At 36.9% G+C, this 25,145-nt stretch overlaps 1 protein-coding gene across 6 annotated transcripts in view; it reads right to left on the minus strand.

Annotated features, from left to right (window-relative positions):
- Positions 1-315: 315 nt before the first annotated feature.
- Positions 316-25,145, minus strand: part of CYRIB (CYFIP related Rac1 interactor B) — a 100,577-nt gene continuing 75,747 nt past the window's right edge. For 2 of the 6 annotated variants that reach the window (XM_049818936.1, XM_049818944.1), the window contains exons 4-14: positions 18,291-18,373; positions 17,166-17,247; positions 11,088-11,209; positions 9,319-9,424; positions 8,141-8,277; positions 7,418-7,495; positions 7,203-7,319; positions 6,006-6,085; positions 4,708-4,834; positions 3,837-3,907; positions 316-1,108 (exon numbers count right to left, since the gene is read on the minus strand). In XM_049818936.1, the coding sequence (XP_049674893.1) occupies positions 1,045-1,108; positions 3,837-3,907; positions 4,708-4,834; positions 6,006-6,085; positions 7,203-7,319; positions 7,418-7,495; positions 8,141-8,277; positions 9,319-9,424; positions 11,088-11,209; positions 17,166-17,247; positions 18,291-18,320 (1,014 nt within the window). In that variant the 5' untranslated portion in view covers positions 18,321-18,373 and the 3' untranslated portion in view covers positions 316-1,044. Of the gene's footprint in view, positions 1,109-3,836; positions 3,908-4,707; positions 4,835-6,005; positions 6,086-7,202; positions 7,320-7,417; positions 7,496-8,140; positions 8,278-9,318; positions 9,425-11,087; positions 11,210-17,165; positions 17,248-17,407; positions 18,206-18,290; positions 18,374-21,577; positions 21,775-25,145 lie in introns of those variants that run through there. The other 4 variants (XM_049818981.1, XM_049818959.1, XM_049818970.1 and 1 more) reach the window with 4 other exon arrangements.

The following is a 25,145-nucleotide window of genomic DNA, read 5'->3' on the forward strand; positions in this document are numbered from 1 at the left end:
ACCGAGACGTCAACGTGAGTAGCCATGATGCAGGTTCTTTAGCAACATCTGCCGGGATCTATATGACTTGTACAAAGTTCTTCCCCCCCCAAACCCCGTACGAGTAATACTTCTGGGGACAGGGAAGCAGCACAGGGTGGAGAGCAAGAACCCTGAAACATACTAGGCTTAAATCAGTGGATTAGACTAGTGGTTACTGGTAATGAAACAGCAGAGTTTTCACTAATATAAAATTTATAAATTTATTTTTTTGTAAAAATCCAAAGAGCACGAAGACATCTCACTCAAAATACTGGTAAATCAAACCACACTTAGAAAAATGAAAGCTGATTTTATTATCTTATCCACAGCCAATCATTTGACATGAACATGCATACGTAATTTTGCTACGCACACACCACAGTTTAACGTTAGTTATTAAAGGTTAAACATACAACATACATCCTTACAAAAATGAGTCAAAATGCAAACGTAACTTTTAAACAAAACAGTTTTTACTCATTTAAAAAAACCTTTGTGTTGGGTACCATTTTGTACAAACACAGTTAATTTAAACAAATCTGCTTTTAGTTTCCTCATGGTTGCACATGAAAATAAGCTGCAATAGAAAATGAAGTCATCAAGGGATTTTTAAATAGCAGAAGTAGGCAGTCTTGCCATGCAGAAGAAGCAATATTAAATATTAGTTTTTCAAAAAAAGAAAAAAACCACAAGTTTAAAAATATTTAGTTCAAGTCACAAATCTTTCCCCAGTACAGAGAAATCCAAATGCAACGCATAATTAGCTGCCACTTAGGATGGCTATTCTGAAAAGTAGAAATACTTTCCAGAATTGATAATTTTCATTGATTTGGCACAGAAAAGAAGTCTGAACTTACTTAAGAACAAGAAAGTGATTAAAAAAAAAGGGTAAACAGGAAGAGAGAAAATAAAAAGCAAGAATGAACGAGATAGTAGTTGCAATCACTAAAAAAAAAAATTCTGTGCATCTCAGTCATTGCAGAATACTGTCTGTCTACAGCAGGTGCGAATTCCAGGTAATTGTTATTGCAACATGGATTTAATTTGCTTGGAGGTAGTCTCATCATTCAAATGCTTTGTTGTGTACCTAAACACAGAAATAAAAATCAAGTTGAGAAGAGCATGGATGCTATTTTACTTTGGCTTAACATATACACGTTTTCTTTGTTTATGGCTCAACCTGACTATACCGGAGTAAAACCCTCAGCCACTGAAAATCACCCACTCGACAGTTACCAAGTACGCAAATCATACATTCTGATCAGAAAATGCTATTGTCAATCAGAACTATAACACAACAGCCTTGCACCAAGGGGAGTTAAAAATAAGCCTCAGCTGGATGTTGGCTTTCATGCTCATAGGCCATTTCATAGTGAACTCATGTTACCACTTGTGATAAATAATTATCAGTAAGACTGAGGTGTCTGCCCATCGGAAACATCTTCAAATAAAACACAGCTTCAGAAACTTTTCTTCAAAACTGCCAGTGACCAAACCTTTCTAAGATCCCTCAAAAAGAATGGTTTTAATCACTTTTCAGCCTAATTTCCTGTTTAGTTCCTGTGCTGCTAAAACTAAAGAGTATACACGTGTTTATTCCAGCTCCTTCCCCCTTAAAAATTCTCTAGAACATTAGCACATTTTTAAATCACTACAAAAAACTCAGCCATCTCTTATTTTAAAAGCAAGTACTGTCCTTGATGCTGGCTTCTTTGGATGATTGATTTCTCTGATTTTCTTTCCCTAACTGTAATCTAAAAGCAAGTAAAAACTTGTTCTGTAATTTAAATTTAACATGTTAAATTAGCACTTTCATTGTTATCCACAACTGCAGTGATATTTTAGTTGTTCACTTGAAGAATATGCAGTGACTCTTTGTTTTGGAAATGAATATCAATATAGATTTCAGTACTTTTTGGTAATTTATACTTTCCACAAGAGGCCTGAGGTTCTCTAAAATACTGAAAAGTTATTCCACGTGGTATTCTGCCCATGTGAAAAAGCTGAATATGATCACAATACTTATGTGAATTTCAAATTATAAAGAGCAGATCTCCCTCTAAAATCCATGCCACCTTCCATTTGCTTTTAAGACACATTATCTATCTCTTGAGAAAACACAAGAACTTTTAAAACTCCTCCAGAATCAAAGACTTAGATTTGGACTTAATTTCTCATGACATCATCTTGAAACTGTTTTCATCACACATGCACATAGCAGCTCACCTCTGCATCTCCTCCTAGAAATTCCACATCATTTAAAAAAAGACTTAAATATCCTACCCAGATGAATAATCAAATGTATGAAATCAAGACTGTTAAAGTATGTATACATGAAATGGGTTGGAGTGGTAAAAGGTCAGCATGACAGCACAGACTGAATTTACACTGCTAACCACAAAATAATGCACAATGTAGTGAGAACCTGAACCATATTTTCCATGTACTTTAATAGTGTCAACCATAATGGGGAAAAATGGGGTACCAGTAATGATTGGTGTTCATTTGCAGCTGCAATCACAAATTACTCAGAGAATATAACGCTAATATAGCATTTTTCCTCTGGAAGCTTGTGTTTTCACTGATCACCGTCTCAGACTGATCACATACAAGAGGTTCAGAAATGAATTTTGGGCATGGAAATACTCATATGAAGTCTTAAATTAAGACCAGATTTAATTTTTTTCTTTAGCTAATAATCTGAAAAAACTTTGCAAGTGAAACCACTTATAATACCACATTATTTCACTTCTTGCATCTTAACACACACAAAAAAGAGAGTAAATGAAATCAAAGCAGTTTCACTACAGATAAAAAACCCAAAGTACAACTGCACACTTTCAGGCAAGACAAACTAAAGCTTCCACATTTCAAAGTGAGCAAATGAATAACAACACTCGGTTACAGTTAACTGTTACCAAAATAATACGATACTTTTTCATGTAAGAACAAGAATGAAGGCTTCATCTGCCTGTCACATTTTGGCACCTCTTGCCACTCCTCTGAAGCTGGACACCCACATGAAGAACATGTTACTTACTACAGATACAGTTTCATGACCCAATTTAGCAGTTTTTACCTTTCTATACAGAATGGCTTTTTGTTTACCTTTGCAATTAATGTGGCAACTTCGTCACATCTAGTCTACAGGAAAAACATTGAGACTCTTGCCTTAAGTACCTCCCTATAAATACTTTGTGAAAGAGGAACAATTTTTAGTTACGTACCAAAAAACTACCTGCCTTACATGTCTGAAACTATCTGTGAAACATAAAAATCACATCAAACTAAATTACATTCTACTAATAATAAATAAAATCATTAAGCCATGGTCAAACCACATACAGCTGAGGATATGGCCAATGCACACTAAGCCAGCCATTTCTTTGGTAAGCTGGCACAAATCACAGCATGCACACTGCAGCTGCGCATTTGCTTGTTTGGTTGTTCAGCCAGCAGATGTGATCACGAGTTGACTTCTAATGAGATTTTAGTAGGTATTACACTTTGTCATCAGTTTTAACTTCAGGAACAATGTCTACTGCCACGCTTATGTCTACAGACTCGTTCTTAACCTGCATGCGATTAAAGTATGCAGAAAGTTATCTTAGCATGAACAGCTGCAAGTTTACTACCTAGCTTTTAAAACACAGTAGCTTCTTCTTGCATCCCTGTCTCAAGACACATTGGAAAAGAAGTCTGCAATAACCACATTCACCTGTAACACTGACTGAATACTTTGCTGCTGAATGAAATGCCTTGGACAATTTATGAAAATTCACATTAAAATATTTCAGATAAAAGAATAAGAGTACCTGAGAGCATTTAGAAGGCCTTCTACACTGTTAGGAGGCTGGTCTTTAAGAACTTTGATGCATCCTTTCATCTAGGAGTTAAAAAATAAAAATACAGCTTTTTTCATGCCAATACTTTCTACGTTCATAGAAGTGTTTTATATTCAGTTTGTCAGAAAGAAAAAAGGTAAGTACTTAAAAATTGCAGCAGTGTGACAACATTTTCTTGATATTAGAAAGGAATTAAACTTTCAGTATTACATTTTCCTATGACAGAATGGCTTACCTACTTAAAAATCTGCATATCTTTAGCCAATGCAACTTTGATGTCAAGCTATGCTTTACTAACCTTAAAAAAAGGAACTGTAAACAAAAATCTCTGTTCATCATAAATCCATTAAGAATTATCACATTCAGCCAGTGAAATCATGACAAACTCTGCAGGTAATACAATGGGGTAATAGTCCACTTGAAACAACCACAAAGCAGCATACTGTAACAGCATGTACTCCACAGACTTACTATCAAACAACAGCGGAAAGTTAAAGACTTGAAGAGTGGTGGATGATGAAACTAACTTTTTACCAGATAGTGAGGAAGGAAGCCAGATGCCATTGTTATTTCCAGTCATTCTGATTTGGATCTTTCAACACATCCACTGTTTACAAGTGTTTCAAGACACTACTTGAATTCTATCAAACCAGATTCTTCATGACCTAACAATGACCATTTATGTGCCTGAAGGCCTGGTTTGTATTTCTCAGTACTTATATGTATGGTTTGCTAAAGCTACCGCTATCCATTTAGCGTCAACCAAAGTGTATGTCCGCTACTAGAACCTGGAGGGGACAACTTAAATACTCCAAAGATTATTTTGTAACAATAAACTTACATCAATTTTTGAAGTTTTGGCAAAAGCGCCCACTGGATGCACGTGGTCATAGAGTATGATGACACCCACCATTACCCTCAGACAGAATGATACTGTTTCCTCGTTTGTAAACCTGCTTCTATATTCACTGTAATTTAAAAACACAGATTATTATCTATCAAACACAAGATACGAATACATACTAGTAATGCCTGAAATAAGATTAAAGAGAAAAATCCTACTATAAGTCCTCAGAGGAAAAAAAAACCAAACAACAAAACAAACCACACAAAAACCCCACAACCTATCAACCCTATTTGTTTCCCCCCCCAGTAAACTGCCTACAAGTCAGACGACTGCTTAGAAAGAGTTATCTGGAAATTAACAAAGATTCTGAAACCTAAAACAGCAACCTGCTGCTATACCATTTTTCAGGTATATATTTTTGCAGGAAAAAAAAAAAAAATATTAAAACAATACATATTAACTTTGCCTTCAATGCTTCCTACCCTCTTCCCCACCACCCTCTAATATAAACGCAACCCAAACTTCTGACTCAGGAAACAAAAAAAGGGAAAATAAAGCAAGCTTAATGAACAACGCTTAACTACCTTCTTCAATGGGGCAGACCATTCTTAAGAAGGGTAAGAATATAAATGGACCTCTCAATGTGCTCCAAAAAAAAAAAATAAAAAAATTTACTGTGGTATTTGGACAGAAACTAACTTAAGTAAGACATACCTTATACCTGAGTACATTTACCAATGGGAAGCTACTTAGAATCCAGAAGAGACAGATAAAAACCCAAAGTTTAGTTTGACTTCTTGTTCACACTCCCAGTGCCTCTCAAATTTACAGCAGACAGACTGCCTTCATGCCCAAAAGTCGTCTCATAATTCCCCAGACAGGGGCGCTGTAATTTTGTTACAGCCATCAGCCAAGCCAACTTGCAGCGAGGTACCAATCCAACGCACTGCCCATAACCCCTCTTCCAGGAGGCCTTAGGCAATCATGCTCAAATAGTATATTTTCCTGAATTATACATGAGAAAACCATTTATAAAGAGTGCCAAGAGTTGTCTAGCTTTCATAGCCATTCTATTTTAAAATATTAATATGTTCAGAAAAGTAGACCGCATGATTTGCATGGCTAGCAGGATGAGACATTAGTTTCATGTCAAGATAAACAACTAAGTTGGTAAAAAAACCCCACCATAGCTCCTAATTATCCCAATTATATTTCTTTCACCTTCTGCATCACAAGTCATGTCTTAAATACAGAGATGATTCATAAACAATACGAGCACTGTTTATACTCACGGGGTTTCCAGCATGACCCTGCACACACTAGCCATGGTGCTTAAGCAATCTGTTGTATTCTCTATCGGTAAATTTTTATTCTGCAGAAGATAAACAGTTTCCAATTCAATTATTGTGAAATATTATACTACAAAACCCAAATTAAATCAGTGTTCTGCTCACATGGCAATGTGGAAGAATTAAAAACATCAACACAACTATGGTAAATCAGGTAGCCTTGCACTGGTTTTTAAAAATGTTACAATATAGATTAGCAACTTACAAAGTTTACCATATGGGTTTTGCTTGCTTGTTTGTAGTTAAAGAAATACATCATTGACACTACTGACTTTTGGGAAGTTTTTAAAGGAATCCTGCTCTTTAAAGACAGAAATTTCTATAGCCAAATACATGCATCTGCTGCAATAGTAAGACTTAAAATTGTTGCAGACAAACATCTAAGAAATGTAAAATAAGAGACCATTTTTCTAAAGGCATTTCAAATGCAAAGCAGAACTTAAGGAAAAATATTAAAAGACATGTAGCTTTGTATTAATCATGTAATGTACAATTATTTTTTATTAAGAAATAGTATGCATTCTTTGCATGAAAGACAAAAATCATCACAGTTACAGAAGACAAGCACAATACTTGTAGTGACTGGATTTTACCACTAATATTTATTTAGACAGTTAAGGATAAATAGGGATGTGTCAAAATGTTGACACATTGAACTTTTTCAGTTCAGGTTCCTCCCTTCTTCTGCAATGATATAAGTATACTTGACTTTACACAGCACAACAGAATGTCTTGGGAAGGAGAAAAGGAAGCTACATTGTAATTCCGTTGTTCCCTCCTTCAGGCATAACCAAGCTACTTCCCTTTCAATTTTCTGAAGTTTCTGCTCTAAACCACCACCAAAATGCAGGCAACATACTTACCTCTCCCACCTCTCTCCTCAAGGAAAGCTATCGATAGCAATGTTGTAATGCTATCCATTAACCTTTTGCGACACATCCACAAGGTGGCTACCTGAACTTACTCTAACCTCCATGGCATCTGAGAGAGATATTTTATGGGTTTTGAGGCTCAAAAACCAAAAAGTTTGATTTCTAGGTGCCAGATTAAGCCTGGTACAAGAGTTTTGTGTTGTAAAATTATGTCTGGCCCTGCAGTGCTTTGAAGTACACTATCCAAGTTATACATTTATACTCTTACCTCTGACACAAACTTTGTTGTAGCATCACTTAAGGTTTTCAACATTGGCGTTGCTTCAGCATAAAATAAAGACATTCTGTTTGCCAACTCGTTATTTACTTCATTTTCTCCCTCTGCCTATAAAACAAAAGGAAAAAAGAATTTTGTTGTTCTGTACATGAAAAAGATAGGTGGTAGTATAAGATTATATTTCATCTCATCCAAGGGTTACCTACTGGGACATTGTTAATCCTCATACGGCTCAGAGTTCTTCTATAGTAGCTGAAGTCATTCTGTATAGCAGGATTTGTCATCTATATAGATATGGAAGTAAAACAGTTGTGACAAACTCAAAAAAATATAAGGAGGACAAGCATTCATAAAATGTAATACTGAGAAAAAGAAAATATTCAGCCTTCTGAAGTAAAAAGGCCTGTGACGTTGGGAAGTGATATGTAGAACATAAAGCTTTCTGGTTAAATTCTCAGACTTTTCAGAACAAGATCTAACAAGAAAAGGAGTAGTCTCCTAAATACGAATTTGAAATTAGTAGGTTGAAAAAAAAAATGGCTTTGCTATTGACTCCAAGGATCAGACCAGCAAATTAATATTATTTCAGCTTAGTTCTTTGCACATTAGCAAGAAAATAGCTGGACTATGGGTGTGCACATCCTAAAAGCAGCAGCATTATCCCAAAAGGTATGCCAAATTCAGATGAAGAAACATGATTAATATGAATTGAAATATAACAAGTGCCTAAAGCCAATATGATTTTTCATCTGCTTTCCAGTTCAATCTAACTCTAGGTCATGCGAACCAGCCGAGCATATTAGATATTTCAGTATCTACTGCACACTCTTTTCTAGAACAGAACACAACACAACCCAGATTGCTTCAGTAAATACATTTGTTTTCTTTTTGCTAGCCTTTGTGCTTACAAAATTATAACAAGTTCTTACCTTGAGCTCATCAAATCGGAGTGTAAAGTGAAGAATTTCTGCAAACTGCTTAGCAAGAGCCTGCTCTCGCTCCAGGTGTTGCGTTGGTGAATATGGAGTGCTTGTTAGGGCTCCCAACAGACCTCGCAATCCTGCCTCTTAAACGAGAGGAGAGTATTTTGCAATATACAACTGCACCTGCTTCTTGTATCTCTATTGACTGATATGTGCTAGACTTAAAATATACATCTGCCAAAATACATGGCAATTAAAAATAAAGGGGCTTGACGAATTGCTTCTATGTGCCACTGTTACCATATTTACTTATAAACTGCTGTAAAGACTAGGTATAATCAGCACTGACAGCCATGAAAAAACTTCTTGAAAAGTTTTATTCCAGCTTTATCTGCAGCATTTGTGTAAAACATATTTCAATAACCTGTATTAGCAGACTGCAGCCTTTAGGTTAACACAGAATTCAAGAAGTGCATACCTATCAGAAGTCATGTCTAAGAAACTTATAATCCAACTTCCTCCTCATCTTGAGAAAAATACCTCACCTCTTTAACAAAGCAGAACTTGCCTGCATAAAGCTTCCATTTTTTGAGCTCATTTTTTTATGAGCCATGCTAACAACTGTGTCTAAAAGTGAGGTAACACAATTAGTTTGTGAAAAAACAGTCTGATAGGTTTTATCAGCTTAGACACACCAGTCAAGTTAGTTTTGTAAGAGGCATGAAGCACCATCTTAAGTATTGCACCTGCATGAACCAAGATCAGACATTTCCACAGACCAAATTATTTCTAGTGTTTGAGGAGGAAATAATACAGTCACTTTTAAGTAATCTTGGTATCAGAAACATTAACAGAATTGATTCCCAATTAACTAGTCTACTAATTTTCAAAACAGTCAGCTAGTTAGTGCTTTCCAGAGTTACTAAAAGGGTAGAGAAAGAAGATGACAACTAAGTGCCCGTTCCCTCTCTCCTCTCAGCACCCATTGAAGCAAGTTTGCTTTCACATGCAAGAAGGCAGAATGCAGATGTAAGTAAGATTCAATCCAGTGTACAGAAGGAATCTATGCAATATGAGCTTTTATCTACTAACAGGGGGTTGACCTAGATGCAATCACATGTGAATATGCCAAACGTACTAGTTAATGAAGACAAAAAAACCCAAGTTAATACCATTCCACTTACCTAGTCTTTGAGAAAATTCATAGAATTTCTTTAGTTTGCCTACTAGTGGAACAACTGCACCCCATGCCTTCTCTTGCAGCTTCTCATCACTGGGATGCTGTATTGCCTTAAATTAGAAAAAAAGAGGAAAAAAGTATGCTTGGATTAAGAATAACTGATACATGGCTAGAAAAAAAAAAAATATATGCAGGACAATTGTTTGAAGAGCTAGTAATTAAAAATTCTACCTCCTGAGAAGCTTCCAGTTGAGAGACAAGCCTGTACTAACCCATGTCTGTTCCAAAAAGCTCTATATACTTGTGTTGAAAATAAGTATCCTGAATAAGAAAACAGCTTGGAGAGAGTATAAAGAAATTGTTAAAAATAAAGCTACTCAAATAAGAAAATTTACATAACTAGATCTAGTTAATTGAAATCAACAACTTTATTGGGGCACCTCCAAGCAAAAAAGTTTAGTGATCAAAGCTTCATCCTAATGATGGTATCTATGACCAATTTCTGAATTAGTGAAGGGGAAAAAAATAAATTCAAACTTGCTGTGAAATTCAGGCTAAATATTACAGTAAGAACATTTCAGCATAATCAACATACAGTGCTACCAAGACATAGTGTATACAGAGCTTTACAGTAAGCTTCTCAGACCAAGCCTTAAATTCAATCTCTCCAGGTTTTTATGATAGAAACTAGACTACTTAGCAACTGAAAAATTACTAAGAAAACAGAAATAAAAATGCTCATAGCTCTCCTGCTGCATCTTCATGGCCAAGTCCTTGATTCCAAAAAATCTGTTTCAGTCAACCCTGGGCTGTGAGTTGCAGCACACTCCTCTCTGGTCCCTAGAAAGTTTCCTTCCTGCAATGTCTGCCTCCTCTCAGGACTTGTCTCTCTTCTTTCTCCATGGGAGCTGCAGGCTTCCTTGCAGAGACACACATTCCTGCCTGATCCTCAGCCTCTCTGCGACCTTGCTCTTTCCTTGAAGAACAAATAAGCTATCTCCCCTCCTAAGGGTTTTGTGTGACAGTTACCCTTCTTAAACCTACCTTATGAATTCAACAGAAAAAAAAAATCATGGTACTTCAATTAAAGCTGAATGGCTATGAGTATCTCAAATTCTGGAGTGAGCAGGGACTCATCTAACAATATTTCTTAGGATATGTTACAGTGAGTAACTCCTCACTTTAGGAGCAAAGCAGCCCCCATTGCTGCATCTGAGGAAGAAGGGGGTTGAGAGAGCATTTATTCCACCTTTTCTTAAAGGTAAAGGAAAAATGGATTGACATGCTGTACAGAAACTTTGCTTCTGTTCCAAACATCTATTTTAGTAAATAAAAGCCAATTAAAAGGGATTGAAAATGAGGTGCCTTTTGTGTTAGGATTATCACACATCAGACTTCTCCAATTAGCGTACAAAAGGTGTTGATACTACTCAATACTGCATTGTAGTCATGCCAGGCTCCCTCCAAATTCACTGCTGAGGAAGAGCTTATGTAGGAATATAATGAAAAAATCAATAGCAACAATTTTATAAAAAGTTTGAGAAGCATCATTTGCTATTGCATGTGTGCATTAATATTATTGAAACAAGTGATGTCTGGTTTTGCTGCTAAAAAGGAACATTCTAGAGCAGAAATTCAAGACAGCAATTTTAATAGACAACATGCTCTGCCAAAAGAGCTCCTACAAGCAAAGTTAAAATCCAGCAGTATTTGGTTAGGATCAGACAACCAACAACCACAGGTTGTGCACAATCATATAATGCTCTAGCTCACCTCTCGTATTTCATGGCCAGCTCCTCTATATGACTGCAAGTCTTCCAGTATTCCTTCTGCATCCTTTAACACTACATTCACCTGATTATAAATTTCCTTTTCAGATTCTGTAGGTTGGGCATCTAAACAGTAGAACATATTAAATATATATATATTTAACAATAATATGGAATTCAACAGGCACACCATCACCTACGGGACATATTCTTTATGCAGCACCTCACCAAGAATTTTCACTCTCTGGAGAGCTACTACAATGTATGAGGGACTCCAAAAGAGTAATTATATTAATTTTAGTAGACTTTTAGCTTCATTTTGCATCCCAAAAATCCACCTGGAATCTATCCTTCCTGACGAGTTCGGAGAAGAAATCCTGACAAGTCATCTTTGACTGTCGTACCAATCTCACCTTGGGGTACAGTACAAACTCAATGGAAGAGACTTAGGTAAGCACTCAAAAGATAGACTCACTGCAGATTATTACAGGACATGTTCACGTCTAATTGTTATCTAGAAACACTGCATCAGATTATTTTCCATCTTCCCTGCCTCCCCTTTTACTGGTTGGGAGAGGAGCCATATCTTTTATTTCTAAATATATTTAATTCTCAAAACATATTCTTTATTGCCCTAATCGCAAAATCAGAGCTGAGAGCAAAAAGATCTAGTGTAAACTTGGTGGGGTTTTTCTTCCCTCTCCCCTTTTTAAGGATATATGCTGTCTCCCAGTTTTTCTATAATTAGCTAAAGACTTTCCAAAAGTATATTTGATCATCATTTCAAAAAGCCACATATACATGTTTAAAGAAATGTGATTCAATAAGTAGTATGTTTTGAGAAGAATCAACAAAAGGCTTTAAGCTTTAAAAATAATCACCTAGTACAAATATTCCAGATCTTATTTATCTGAGATCAATTTTTCTTTTAAAATTCTGATGGAAGCTATAAGGTTAGATCCTTTTAGACTGATATATATAAAAAAATATTTGTTAAGTTATTGAAGCTGCTACTGAAGGTCTTACAAAAAAAAACCAACAACAACCCACACCAAAACCCTTCTCTGTTTACATGGGCAAAATATGTTATTAAATAAATATCACTATATTTTAATGCAGGATTTCCAATGCCAAAAGTCAGGGTATTAACAATAGATTATTTTTTTTTTAATAGGGACAAACAAAATCTATCTACACACAATATATTCTCATGACTTCGAGCAGTTTAAAGAGTCTGGAAAATGTCTTTTTAAAAATGCTTTTCCATGATGCATATGTATAAACTCCCACTAACAGTGATGGAAGTTAGGTATGTACTTACATTAAAAAAAAAAAAAAAAAAAAAAAGAGACAGTATCCTAGTGTTACATATTAGAAAAAAAAAAACATTAGAAAACAAAGTTTGTATTAGGAGAAAATAAGTTTCACATGCATTGCCTGTCTGGATTTTGCTGTAATTTTTGCATACTACTTCTTATTTTTATGTTTTAATGCATAAAGAGTGAGCATTATTAGCAATTATGCCTATATATAGACCTTGCAACAGTTTAACTGTGATATTTTGAGAACCAGCAAGAATTATGGGGTGAAAAAAAGCTGGTCGCTCCTTTTAAACAAAAATAAAAGAGCACCACATTGATTAGGCATCAAGTAAAAGTGGCCAGTGCTACTCAGATCATCACAAAAGTCACGTTTATAATTTTGAAAGCTGCTGAAGACTGCTGTAAGAAATGAAGACAAAAAAAATGAGAGAAAAGAGCCGACAGGTAAGCAGCAGTTGACTGGCAGCAGTTCATGCACAAACATGAAATGCTATAGTGAAATACAGACTAAAACGTGAAGCTCTGTAGCATTCCAGATTGTGTTGTTAAATAATGCAATCAAGACTTGCCACTTGGATCATCTCACACTGAGTACGTCTCTTGCCTATTTAATTTTTCATGCCATTTTTTCTTTACCCTCTTTAGTAAGGATAGTTCATTTTTCAAGGGCAGGGCGGGGGGTGGGGAGTGGGGATGGGACAGGACAGCAGAAGGGCCCACAAGAACTCCTCCTCCTCATTGCAAAACCCACCAACAAGCAAAACAGATGTAGTACTATGACCTCCCAAGTTTAGACATGAAAATCATTTTCCAGACACAAATTAAGTGGTCTTCACTGAACAGCTGGCTATGCAAGTCAACACCTTCAAAACCTCTGTTAGTGTGTTTCACTTAGGATATAATCGGCCAACTACTGTATTTCATTTCCCTAAAGCATTTCAGGAAACATTTCTAAAATAATGGTTTATACGTGAATTTGTTGGGGTGGTGGGTTGTTCGCTTGTTTGTTTGGATTATAAAAAACTTCCAAATATGTAACTTTTAAAATCCAGTAGGCACTGGATTATTTCTTTTGGTATGTATTTCAGTTTGGTGCACCTAGTCCTCTCCAATAGAAGAAAACTGTAAACCTGATTTGTCCCAACTAAGTTCCTCTCCCATCTGCAATTCTTCTGCACCTAGAAAAGAGCTCAAATTTAAAAAGTAAACCTAAATTCTTTTATATTCACTTCACAATACATTTAGGATTTTATTAGAATAGATTTGAAAGGCACAATATAGAAAATCTTCAAGCCCTAGTGCTGGCTAGCTCAGAGCAATTGGTTTATTTGCTTCTCAGTGCTGGTTAGGGCACTGCATTCTGAAAGCCCATCACAGGCGGAGAAAGAGGGAGAGGTTCTTCTTCCTAAGCACTGTTGTAATCTTGAATAGATGGAGGTAGCATTCCCACATATCAATATGTACCTGAGGACTCAAGCTATAGGACTTTCACTTGAGAATCACTAATTGTGGAACTCGTTTTCCTCAACGTGGAGCGCACAGAGCAGGAAAGGGAGTTGTACTTCTGGAGTTAGTCTTGACCACTAAGAAAAAGCAACCAGCAATGTGGGGCATCCAAACAGCAGGATGAAGGGATTTCCCTTTTCCCCTTCCATGGATGCAAGCTTCTGCTACAACTTTATGATAAGGCTTTGCCTTTAACCAGCAATGTTTTCCACAGAAAGAACAAATGCAGCAAGCACAGCACAGCTCACTGAGATGTTCTGAGGTTTGATGTTGTTGCCACAGGAGTCGACCACTGGTTATTCAGGGCAACTTTCCCATTTTTAATCCAACACTAAGAAAAGTGAAGACTGAGGTCCCTCACGTAAATGGGGAGTTCTTATTTAAATTAATTTTAAATTTAATCAGAACGTTACTGAACTAGATGCAATATACACTTAGAGTTCAGAAAGCTCACATGGTAATGCATTAAAGACAAAAGAGTAGACTTGAAAACAATATACAAACACTGTTATGTGAACTAAATGCTATGGAATTATGACAACATATTGCATGCGGGGAACACACACATTTAGTGACTGTTTAAAAAAATATTTGGCTAGCCTACAGAACTAGTAGGGAGAGAAATTTGGGGTTAAAAGTTTATACTGCACAGCAGACACTATTTAAACTGAGATTTTTCCCAGGGAAGAACGTATCAACTCATCTGAAACTGGCTGGGATAAAACTCACAAGCAAGGGAGAGAAAAATCCCAGACTGCTGGAGATGAAATAATTTATTCATCTCTATCATCATTACTATGGAGAATGCTATCTTTGTGGCTCCTCTGAAACCTAGCCAAGTTCTTTGGAGATAATGCAGAATACTTTCAGTGCTCACTTGAGATCACCATCTGCAACTAAAAGTACTCTGAATTTTAGCTACTATTCAAATCAGTAAATTTGGAAAGGATTTGCACTGTGACAGTGTTGACACCAATGCAGAAGTTGAGCTGTAAGTTTCCCACATTGTAGGTGCCTGTTTCACATTAACAATATTGTCCTTACAATACTGTGCATTTTACTCTGCTCATGTTAAAGTGGCACTGCAGAGACTTTAGTAGAATACTTCAGCAACTATTTGTTTCAAACAGGTAAGGTGAATGACCAAAGCAAACATAAGCTTAACCAGTGGTAAGGCAAGGAAAAGCCAACAGCCCATTGTATCATTTATCAGAACATTTTTTGCATGTATTCTGATAGTCAGTCACACAAATCACTGGAATTTAGCATCAAGATAAACATCTGGAAAAAGTATCTTAGAAAGCAGTCTAAAACCTTTCTAAATCTGGAGTTTGTAACCCTATAAAGGTTTATGGACATTAGATTTTTAGCTCTTCATGGTACTGTGCAAGAAATGTTTAACTAGTCTACTCACTCACTCCACAGATATATGTGGATTTAAGAACAAAAGACTTCAAACTGTGTATTACTGGGCCAGGCGTAACATAGAATGGCAAATTTGTTTTTAATACAGAGCTTACTTGCTCTTCCACATAAAAACACAATGTTAAGTATCACAAGATTAAGTGCCAAGTCTTGAAGAAAGATCTTGACTGTGTCAAAGCCAAGATCCTGTCAAGGCAAGCTATCTGAAACAGTAGAAAGAAGCATGGATACACAATATAGCAGCAAAAAACAAACGCAGGACAGGGTCCAAAGTGAATAAAGAACAGTCTAACAATTCAGCCATAATATAAGTCACTTAATTTGACTGCGTATGTAAACATTTCATGTCAGCAACCTGCTTACTCTCATGCCAAATCTTGTTCATGCTCAAAACATGCACTTTAAAACAAAATTGATAGCTAAAGAATCATTATTCTTTTAAAAATAGCAGCAATTGTTATTGCAATTGATTTTAGAATTATGCCTCTTGTATCCAGCTAACTTGAATTTAATTTAGTCCAATCAAATAGTCATTATTTGCAAATTAAGCTGGAGCTTCACAACTCCAATGTTCTCCCATATCAGTTCTCCCTACTTCACTAAGTTGTACCTATTCTAATGCATCTCACATATGTGAGATTTCAAGTGGTTTTAAACAACATTTTTCTTTCTGATTTTTGAACAAAGCCCTTGATTATCTTCCCTTTATGAATAATATGTATGGCTATAATCTTCCAATAACAATATATTCAGAAGAGACAATTGATAAAATCAACAGTACAGGGTAAGGGATTAAAGAAGTTACAACTTTAAACATCACCGAAGCAAAAACATGTTTCTCCAAGCATTTGCTTTCCCATTAGAACTAGTACAATCAATTGCTACTGTTTCATCAAACACAACTGAAAAATAATTTGGGGGAAGAAAAGAAAATAAGATATAATGAATCTCAAATTATCACAATACTTCATCAATTTTTTTATTATGCTATTCCATTGTGTTCTATTCCATGGTCAAAATGCACCTGAACATTAGTTTTCTTATTTTATGCTTGCTGATGTACAGCTGGGTAAAGCAATAGCATATCCCAAAAGAAAGTAATTAAACATGCATAGCAGCAGCCAACAACACTTACCTGCCATTCTTAGGCTACATTACATCATGCAACAAAAACTAAAAGCAGAAATACTAACAATATGTGAACCTTCCAGAATGCTTGGCATTGATCAGACAAGCTACATGTCTCTTTTCAAAAGCAATTTCATCTCTATACTCTCTGAGCCCCCCCTTTAAGGAGGGATGAGCTTAACAATCAAATTTCAATGCCAAATCAAATAAGGTTCACATATACACCTTTAACGTGATGATGTTGGAGAGCTATGAATAGCTGTTGTGAGCCAATCTGTATATGCACCATTATTCAGTGGCACACTGGAAGTGAAGAAAAGAGGATCAGGTTTCATATTCGGTCCTTCCTTTAAGGGGCACGTATCTCCTTGCAATTTCAGTAAGTCTTCAAATAATTCAAATTATTTTTAAAGTTTTGATTAAAAGCAGACAGAATTTTGGTTTAAAACAAGGACCATATCAGATTCCAACAGTAAGATATAATTTGAAAGCCCTCCTTGAAATAGAGATTTTATGTTTTAGAAACCGAGGTTATTCTAAAACTGATCATTGCTTTCTACAAAAGTTCGCTGAACAATTATCCATAGCTCAGGCATGCAAAGCTGTCAGAAGGACGGCAAAGCGAAAACATACACTTAGTACATGACAAATGCAGTCTACTGCAGGCAAAGAGTAATAGATATATAAAATCATCTTCTCACTTTCAAAATCAAGGAAAAAATTTGGCCCCTGCTCAAGGTCTGTGCATGTCAAAACTTTTAGAAGGTTCCCCATGTTAGGTACCTGCCAAGACAAGAATGAGAGAAAAGAAAATTTTCTTTTTGTAAGAAGGAACAGCCCAAATATAGTTGATTGAAGCTGTGGGGGAAAGAAGACCAGAGTTCCATCAGGCACGAACCCATCCTTCAGGCTGCCACCCTGATGGGTGGAGGGTGACCCCCACCTTGAGGACGTACAGCTGGTGATCCCAGAGATGCAATGCAGCTTTCCTGTAAGAAGTGACTACGTCACCAACATCTTCACAGCTGCCCCTTTGAGAACGGGGCAGAACTCCAACCGAAGGCCTTGCCAGTGACTAATTCTGTCCCAGCACACCCTAGCACCAGTGTCCTGAGCAGGAGTACCACACTGAGGACAAAGTACTGTATTTGCAAGCATTGACATGGTAGCCATGCTACAGATTTTTACCTGATGGGACAACAGAAGGATAGAGGTTTAATTTTGTCAGCCTTATAATTTTGTCAGCAAGCCATTATAGAAAAACTCATCAATACATCCTTTCAGTGTGCAGAAAATGCTAACACAGGTATGCCACAGATCTTTTACACAAGCTGCCCAAAACATCTGTGAAGCCCCGACAATTCCACTTTGGACGGAAAAAATGCACATTAACTGCACCACGAATGACCAAACCAGGATCAGGAATGATTTAGTACTCACTCTTGTATAAGACAGGATTACAGTGAAAAACTGCTTAGCACACATTACTATGGCATACTGACAGAATTTTTCGTTTTACGATTACTCGATTTGCAGGCAGATGGATGGACATCACTGACCACAGAGACCCAAAATGACTAAGCGCAAGGAAAGAAAATTTACACAGTAGCATGATGGTGGCTTGGCTACTACTGGAGGTGGGGAGGGGAAAAAAAAAAAAAAAAAAAAAAAAAGAAAAAAAAAGGGGGAACGGAAAAAACACATGCAAATCTTTTTTCAAATTGCACATTTGTAACTTGAGTCCCCTAGCCTTCACTGCAGCAGGTATAAGCAACCCTACTGTTACCATTTTAAATGCACCAGCTGTGAAGGGCCGAGAGACTTACTTTCAAAATCCAAGAAAAAATGTGCTGCATTGTGGTCTATGTCCCTGGTTAGCACCTTAATGAGATTACCCATGCCAGCAAACCTAAAAATAAAAATGGCAAAATAATTTAGTTCCAATAATCATTTCCTATTTTAAGTACATGCCTGGGGCTCACTGGAGCAGGGCTCCCATTGGGTTTTGCCCACTGGATTCATCACCTTCTGGTGGGGAGTAGAAAATGTGCACTGTACAGCGCATTTCTACTCCCCTTCTTCTTGGGAGGAGTAATTGTTGAAAAACAATTGAGAAAAAATTAAGAATTATAGCTTTGACAAAAATAAGTTCTGAATTACTGGCTCTTTCTCATCTTTCTTTAATACATTTAAAGAATACATTAGCTATGATGACTGACCAATTGCTTTGCATAACTGCCGCAACCTGCAGCCAATAAGGACAATTACTGCTTAGGACAAAAGCAACCTCAAATGGAACTAGTGTTGTCATAAGCCTGAGTTTTTACTCTCTCTCCATAATCCAAAACAAATTTCAGAAAGCCTACTAGTAGTAGTCATCTGTGGCCAATGAACAATTTTTCCCATCAAATCACATAAGTGACGAGTTAAATGCAAGTTAGACTTTTCCAAAAACAGAAGATAATCAAGTTCCAACAGTTCTTCTTATGCTTGCTGTCACATCCCAGCTAAAAGATATGAAAAGTGGAAGAGAAATTAAATAGTCATTAGATTACTCGAGGTCAGATAAATTAAGGAAACAGTTTCAAACATCACTGTAAGTTTCAGAAATCAATACTTTCAGTATGACTATGAAAACTGCTTTTTATAGCAAGGCACCTTTTCAAGGACCCTCCCATATTTTACAGAGGCTGAAAATATCCTGAAGAACCATTGCCCTGAAATACCAGGAGTTCACTGGAATTCTGCTGCAAGACAAACACAAGACACTAACCAAAAAATCTGATTTCAAATTATTTAAGTCATCAACAGTCTGACATTTGGATTCAAGCATAAAATCTAAAAAAATCAAATTTCAAATTAGTGTAACTATACCAACTTTCCAGTGTATGCCTTCCCCCCCCCCCCCCCCCCCCCCGCCTCCCCCCGATTTTTACTTTTACTGAAGACTGATGTTTACCTGGAGGGAGGTAGCATGACAGTAAGAATTATTAATTTACTAGGAATCAAGAAAACAGACGCAATGTGAAGTCAAAATAAATTGTCAGGCAAGACAAATTTTCAGAACCTGTGTTGACAGATTTCTTGAGTTCCATAAGAAAAATGCAACCACTGGGTGAGGGAAAAGCAAACTAAGAACAGCACGCAATTTATTTTTCAGGATCCACAAGATTCAGCAATAACTCACACCATCAACAAAAGCTACAGAAGAAAGCAGGAATTAATACCAGATTGTTGAAGGTTACTCAGGTCTTTACTCCAGCAACTTCTACAGAATGACCAAACAACAATCAGATTTTTAGAAAAGCAACTTTGAGTGTAACCCAACTGATCACAGTGAATTCTGCACCTAGAACTTCATCAGCAGGTGTACGCTTGCTTTTTTGCTTGTTCAGCTCTTGCCTTGAAATTCAAGAAAATGCAAGTTCTGCTTCCTAAGCATTTGAACTCAGTTCTCTGGAAAGTCAGATTTCTGAGCCTGTGAGAAACACCCATTATTTAAGGAAGTTTGAAATTAGGGTGTCCACTTTAGACACTTATCTTAAAAACTATTCCATCAAAATGTGTTTCTTCAAAGAGGCAGCTTTTCCAGAGCTTTTTCTTCCATAGCTCAGTGAACTCTTCAAATGCTACATGTGCACCAATGCAGTGTAAACAAGCAACATCAGAAAGCGGAGAAATTACTTTTCTATATCTTGCAAGTGTGTTCTGTAACACAAGACTGAATAACCCACTTAGTCCACTCCCCAACAACGAGGACATTCATAATGTGGAAAAAGCAGAGGCATTCTTAAACAAGTATTTTCAACAGGGGCAATAAAAAGCCAAAAGCACAAGCTGCCTAATGATGATTGAGTCTGTAGACTCATTTAAAAACCAAACCTCAGCCTCAAAACAGCGTATTGCATATTTCAATTCCAACATTAACAAGCAAACAGCAAATACATAGCAGAGAACGATATTAACTGCCTAGAGAAATCTTACTATACCTGCAATTACTACCATGCTTCAGCTCTTCAACTGCACCATCCCCTCCTCCACCAAAATATTTTCAATACCTCAAGTAAATGCCTCTGTAGGTTTTGCTTTTGTTTTCATATTAACCAGTCTCTTAAGAGTTTACAGGGTCATGCATGTGTTTAAATATTGGAAAATATTACTTCTGAAGGCTAGAGTAGGAGCATGCTTGAAGGGTTTAAGTGTTTTGAAGGTAAGTTTACAGAAGAGCATATAGCCACTGTAGAACAGATTACTGAATCCCTACCACCTCCTAAAAGGAGTAAGGGGTTGGGGACTCAGTTTGGCAATACAAATTCTTTCATTCAGACCTTCATCCCTCAAAAAAGTTTGCCAATAAGAATATATGCTTTGTTTTCTGGGAGTAAGTTTAACACAGAGAAGCACAATAAAAGGTTTGGCACTACAATGAAACAGTAGATAGGAAACAAATTCAAGCAGAAGATACAACTGACCTAATGGTAACAGTTCAGTGAACAGCCTCTCTGAGAAAAGGAGAGAAATTGAAGATGATGAGAATGGATTAATTCAACTACGACAGCAACAAGATGACAATATGTGATATAGGAACACTCTTCAATTTACATGATTACAAAGCCACATGAACACTTGTTCGTAATTAAGTTCTAACAGACCTTTTCCCTCATGCATTCAGCATACTGAAAAAAATCTTGATAAACTTCAGTCATGTCAGTTTTGTGTACAAGATACACAAACACATTTGCTTTCTTCACAGCAAAACATTCACTGTATATTCAGTTTTTATGGAGTGAATGAAGATCTAGCAGAAGCTGGACACACACAGTATTTTTGAAACTTGTATCAAGATGAATTCTAACAGCTACTTGAGGTTCTCAAGTATTCCTTAATATTAGAAGATTTTCTGTGTTTTAAGAACTGTGAAAATAACCATTCCTCCAAGTTGTAATCCAAAAAGACATTAAGAAGCTAGAAAGAGAGATTGAAAACTCAATTTGAGAAGATATAATTGATCTAGCATTTCTTGGGAGAATACTTTCTCTCTCCTTAGCATTCAAGGTAATGAATGCAAGATCCAACAGATAGGAATTTATTCTTCCTGCTGGCTAAGCACTACCTTCTCGAGCTCTGAAATGGCCTTCTAGAAACAAGACCGTGGTGTCACAGTATGGAACTTCCCAGATGCATGGAAGAAGCAGCAGGTCAACATGCCATGGCTCAGGTTAGATGGCTCTGCACTTCTGTACATTATTTTCCTTCAAAAGGTACAGCTAAGCAGCAAGAAGAGCTGACCTGTTGCACTCGGGTGGAAACCTGTAGAGGGGAAAATGAAAACTGACGCTTTCTGAGAGGCTGCTATGTCAGCAGAATACCTGGATCAATCTAGAGTAAAGGAGCCTAGCTCAGAGATGCTTCAGGCTCCTGACAGATCCAGATGTAGAGATTCTTGTTTTGTTAAAGATGGCTCATTGTTTGCATTTCTGCTGGGTTCAGAATACATGAAAGAAGGTCTGCTACTGGCTGTAATATTAAAGTTGATGACAATCTGCATCTAAAATAAACAGTCTACAAAACTAGCCATTACAGTTATTTTTAGGGACCTCTTCCGCTATTTGATGTCCTCTAAAAACATCACCAGCACAGATTTTGGTAGTTCTATGAAGACTTATCTTGGTAATTAACCAGCATAACAGCATGCCCAGTCAGTACTGATTTACTAAGCACTCTTCCAACTTCCTTGAAAGACCACAACTTCAGTTGAAGTAAACTGTTTTATAAAGTCAGATGTGGTTCCAGTTAACAAGCTCTGACGTTGAGCTATCATTGCCTAGTCAAGGACATCTTCCAGCACTAACTGCATCCTTCTTGAGCACATAGCCACATCAGTCAGCCCCAGTTCAAGAGACTTGAGCTTGTATGAGGACCAAAGCCAACAGCAAGCACTACTACTGACTGAGTTTTATATCCTGCAGCTGGGCTTTGTCTCAGAGCCAAACAGCTGACTGAGAACACTGACTGGAAGTAACTTTTGTGTGTGCTAACACACCTTTTGACCCACAATTGTTCCAGCGCAACCGGAACAAAATCCACACTAAAGCTGTAGTCCTTATCAAGAAGAATTTTGCATATTGCACTCACCAACATCAAAATATTCACATGCCCAGCATTAAGTACGGTTTAGGTCACTACCGAGTTGTTCTTCCACAGCTTCAGATTCCACAGCAACCTTTGTCCAATTTTATTTGGTATTCTCATTCAGAATATAGTACACTTCAAAACTTGCAACCTGTTTTTTCTCCCAGCGGTCTTACCAATTTGAACATTTTATAGCGCAGTGTCCAAAGGTAACTCATTAGGCAAACTGACAGTGTGAGATTCAGTAAAAGCACGCTTTAGACCAATGGAGTTTTTCTCTGGCCATGAATCCAACATCATAAAATCAGAGCAGAAAAAAACCACTAGTCTCCGTCTAAAAACTGACTGTCCCTGTGAAGCTGCCCAGAATCCCTCCTGACATGCTCTGTACTCCAGCACAATACTTGATCCACGTGGAGCAGGTTATGGGAAATCAGAGCGCAAGCCAAGAACATGGTTTAAACTTGACCTACTTGCAGAGGAAGACATACGGAATGCCACATTTGATTACAATGATTTGGCCCATTACAGCCTTATGGGGTTGTATGATGTTGCGTGTAGTGTCATGATCAGACAAGCGGAAAGCAAAGGCATATTTTCAAAACAAGTCTTGCACGCATGCCCTTCATGCTGAAAACATCCGTGACACATTTCAATATTTTTTTTTTCCTAAGCTCAGCCCAGGGGAAATTTAATAGAAATACATGATGCAACTAAATTCAGCCGAGCACTAAAGAAATTCCCCCTCTCACACCTGAAAGAAAAAGTGTACATTAACAAGCATTTTAGTTGCAATTGGTGGGCAGCTAGAAAACTTACTCCTGTTAAAGGTAAAATATTACAAAGATGTTCAAAAGGGACATTTTTAATTTTGCTTTGTTCTATCAGAAAAACAGCATGCTTTCAAACTAGGGAAAAAAACCCAGTTAAATAAGTAGATAAAAAACTATATGTTTGTAACCATTGAAGAATGTCTGCTTCAAGGAAAAAAAAAAAAAAAAATCGGGTCACCTTTTGGAAAACTATATGCTATTCCCAAGACTACTTTTAACGAAGCTTAAGACTGAACAGGAACATCCAGAGTATGAAAACTGCACTCTGTGAAAACCTCATATCTATGCTCTAGAGTCTGGAGGAGGAAGTTAAGCATGACACTATATGGAAAGCACATCTAATGAAAGAGCAAACGTTTTCTTTCAGGGATTGAGTTTTAAATTTTCAATTGGTCACGTATGTGTGGCATAAACATCCAATTCAGAGATATTTTGGTAAAATAGTAAGTGAAAAACACTTATAGCATTGAAAGGCTAACATTATAGTATAACACTACACTGTTACAACACTTACAGTGTTAATACATAAACAAAAACCTAGCTGAATGTCTCCCTATACTGTTTTTCTAGAACAATAATCCTATCAGCCTGGCGATTGTTTCAAGGCTTACTGAACATGTTCTGCCTATAGTATCTAGCCATGAACGGCGGGGCGGGGGGGAAGACAGTGAATAGGTGGCTGCCCACATCAGCTGAATCCAAGGCAGCCCTTAGCAACACATGGAATCACAGAGTGGACAGCCTATTGGATCGAGTGTCGTTTTCTCTCCCGATGAAGCAGTTAAGCTTCACAAGCAGTGAGAATGCATCTGCCCTTAACCTTAAAAGCTAGAGAGTGCTGCAGAGAAGGAAACAGGCTTGTAAACTACATTGCAGGAATCACTCTTTTCAGAAAGTCGTAATTTTTTCCTTAGATCCAAACATGTTTTTCCTAGTCTAATGCACACATTTATCTTCTATGTAGTGCTAGAGAAGCATAGATGCCCTTTGAGACTTTCTAATTCCTACTACTGATATTAGTGGTGTTTTAAGTAATAAAGATCTGTCATTAAACAAAATCCCCAAGTAATAAAATACATTGTCCAGACAAGAAATAATTATTGAGGTAACAGTAAAAAAAAAAAAAAAAAAAGTAGTTATCACTCATATTCTGGAAAAAGAGACCAATATATGGAAATTACCAGCTTTAGATTTAAGAAATAGAAGCTTGGTGCTATTATCTTAAAGTAAGTTAGATTTTGGATAGGCTGGTCTCATTTTCAGGACTCATCATAGCTATAGTAACATTATTAATATTAAAGGTATCAGTTCAGATAGACATCTATCTGTTGAACCAAACACATATATGAAGTGCCACACCAGTCACCAGTTGTGCATAAAACACACAATTTCATTCTTTGCTGAACAAGTTGTTCTACCAAACGTTAAGATTTCATCAGTTTTTATATACACTTTTACGACATACTTCACAGTCTAAACCTATGCAAAGATCTGTACACTGCTTGCCACTCCTGACACCTAGTGGTTATTCTTCCACACACCACTAATTACAAATCAACCATATCAAGAATAGAAGATATGCAAGCCAAAAAAACCCCAAAACCCAAACCCAAAAAAACCCAAACCCCCCAAAACCCACCAAAAAAACCCCAAACAAACCCACCACTGAATTCCAGGGGCCTCAATCATCAATAATTTATCTGAATAGTGGGAAAA

The sequence above is a fragment of the Accipiter gentilis genome, chromosome 2, assembly GCF_929443795.1.
Source record: "Accipiter gentilis chromosome 2, bAccGen1.1, whole genome shotgun sequence".
NCBI classification, from domain to species: domain Eukaryota; kingdom Metazoa; phylum Chordata; class Aves; order Accipitriformes; family Accipitridae; genus Astur; species Astur gentilis.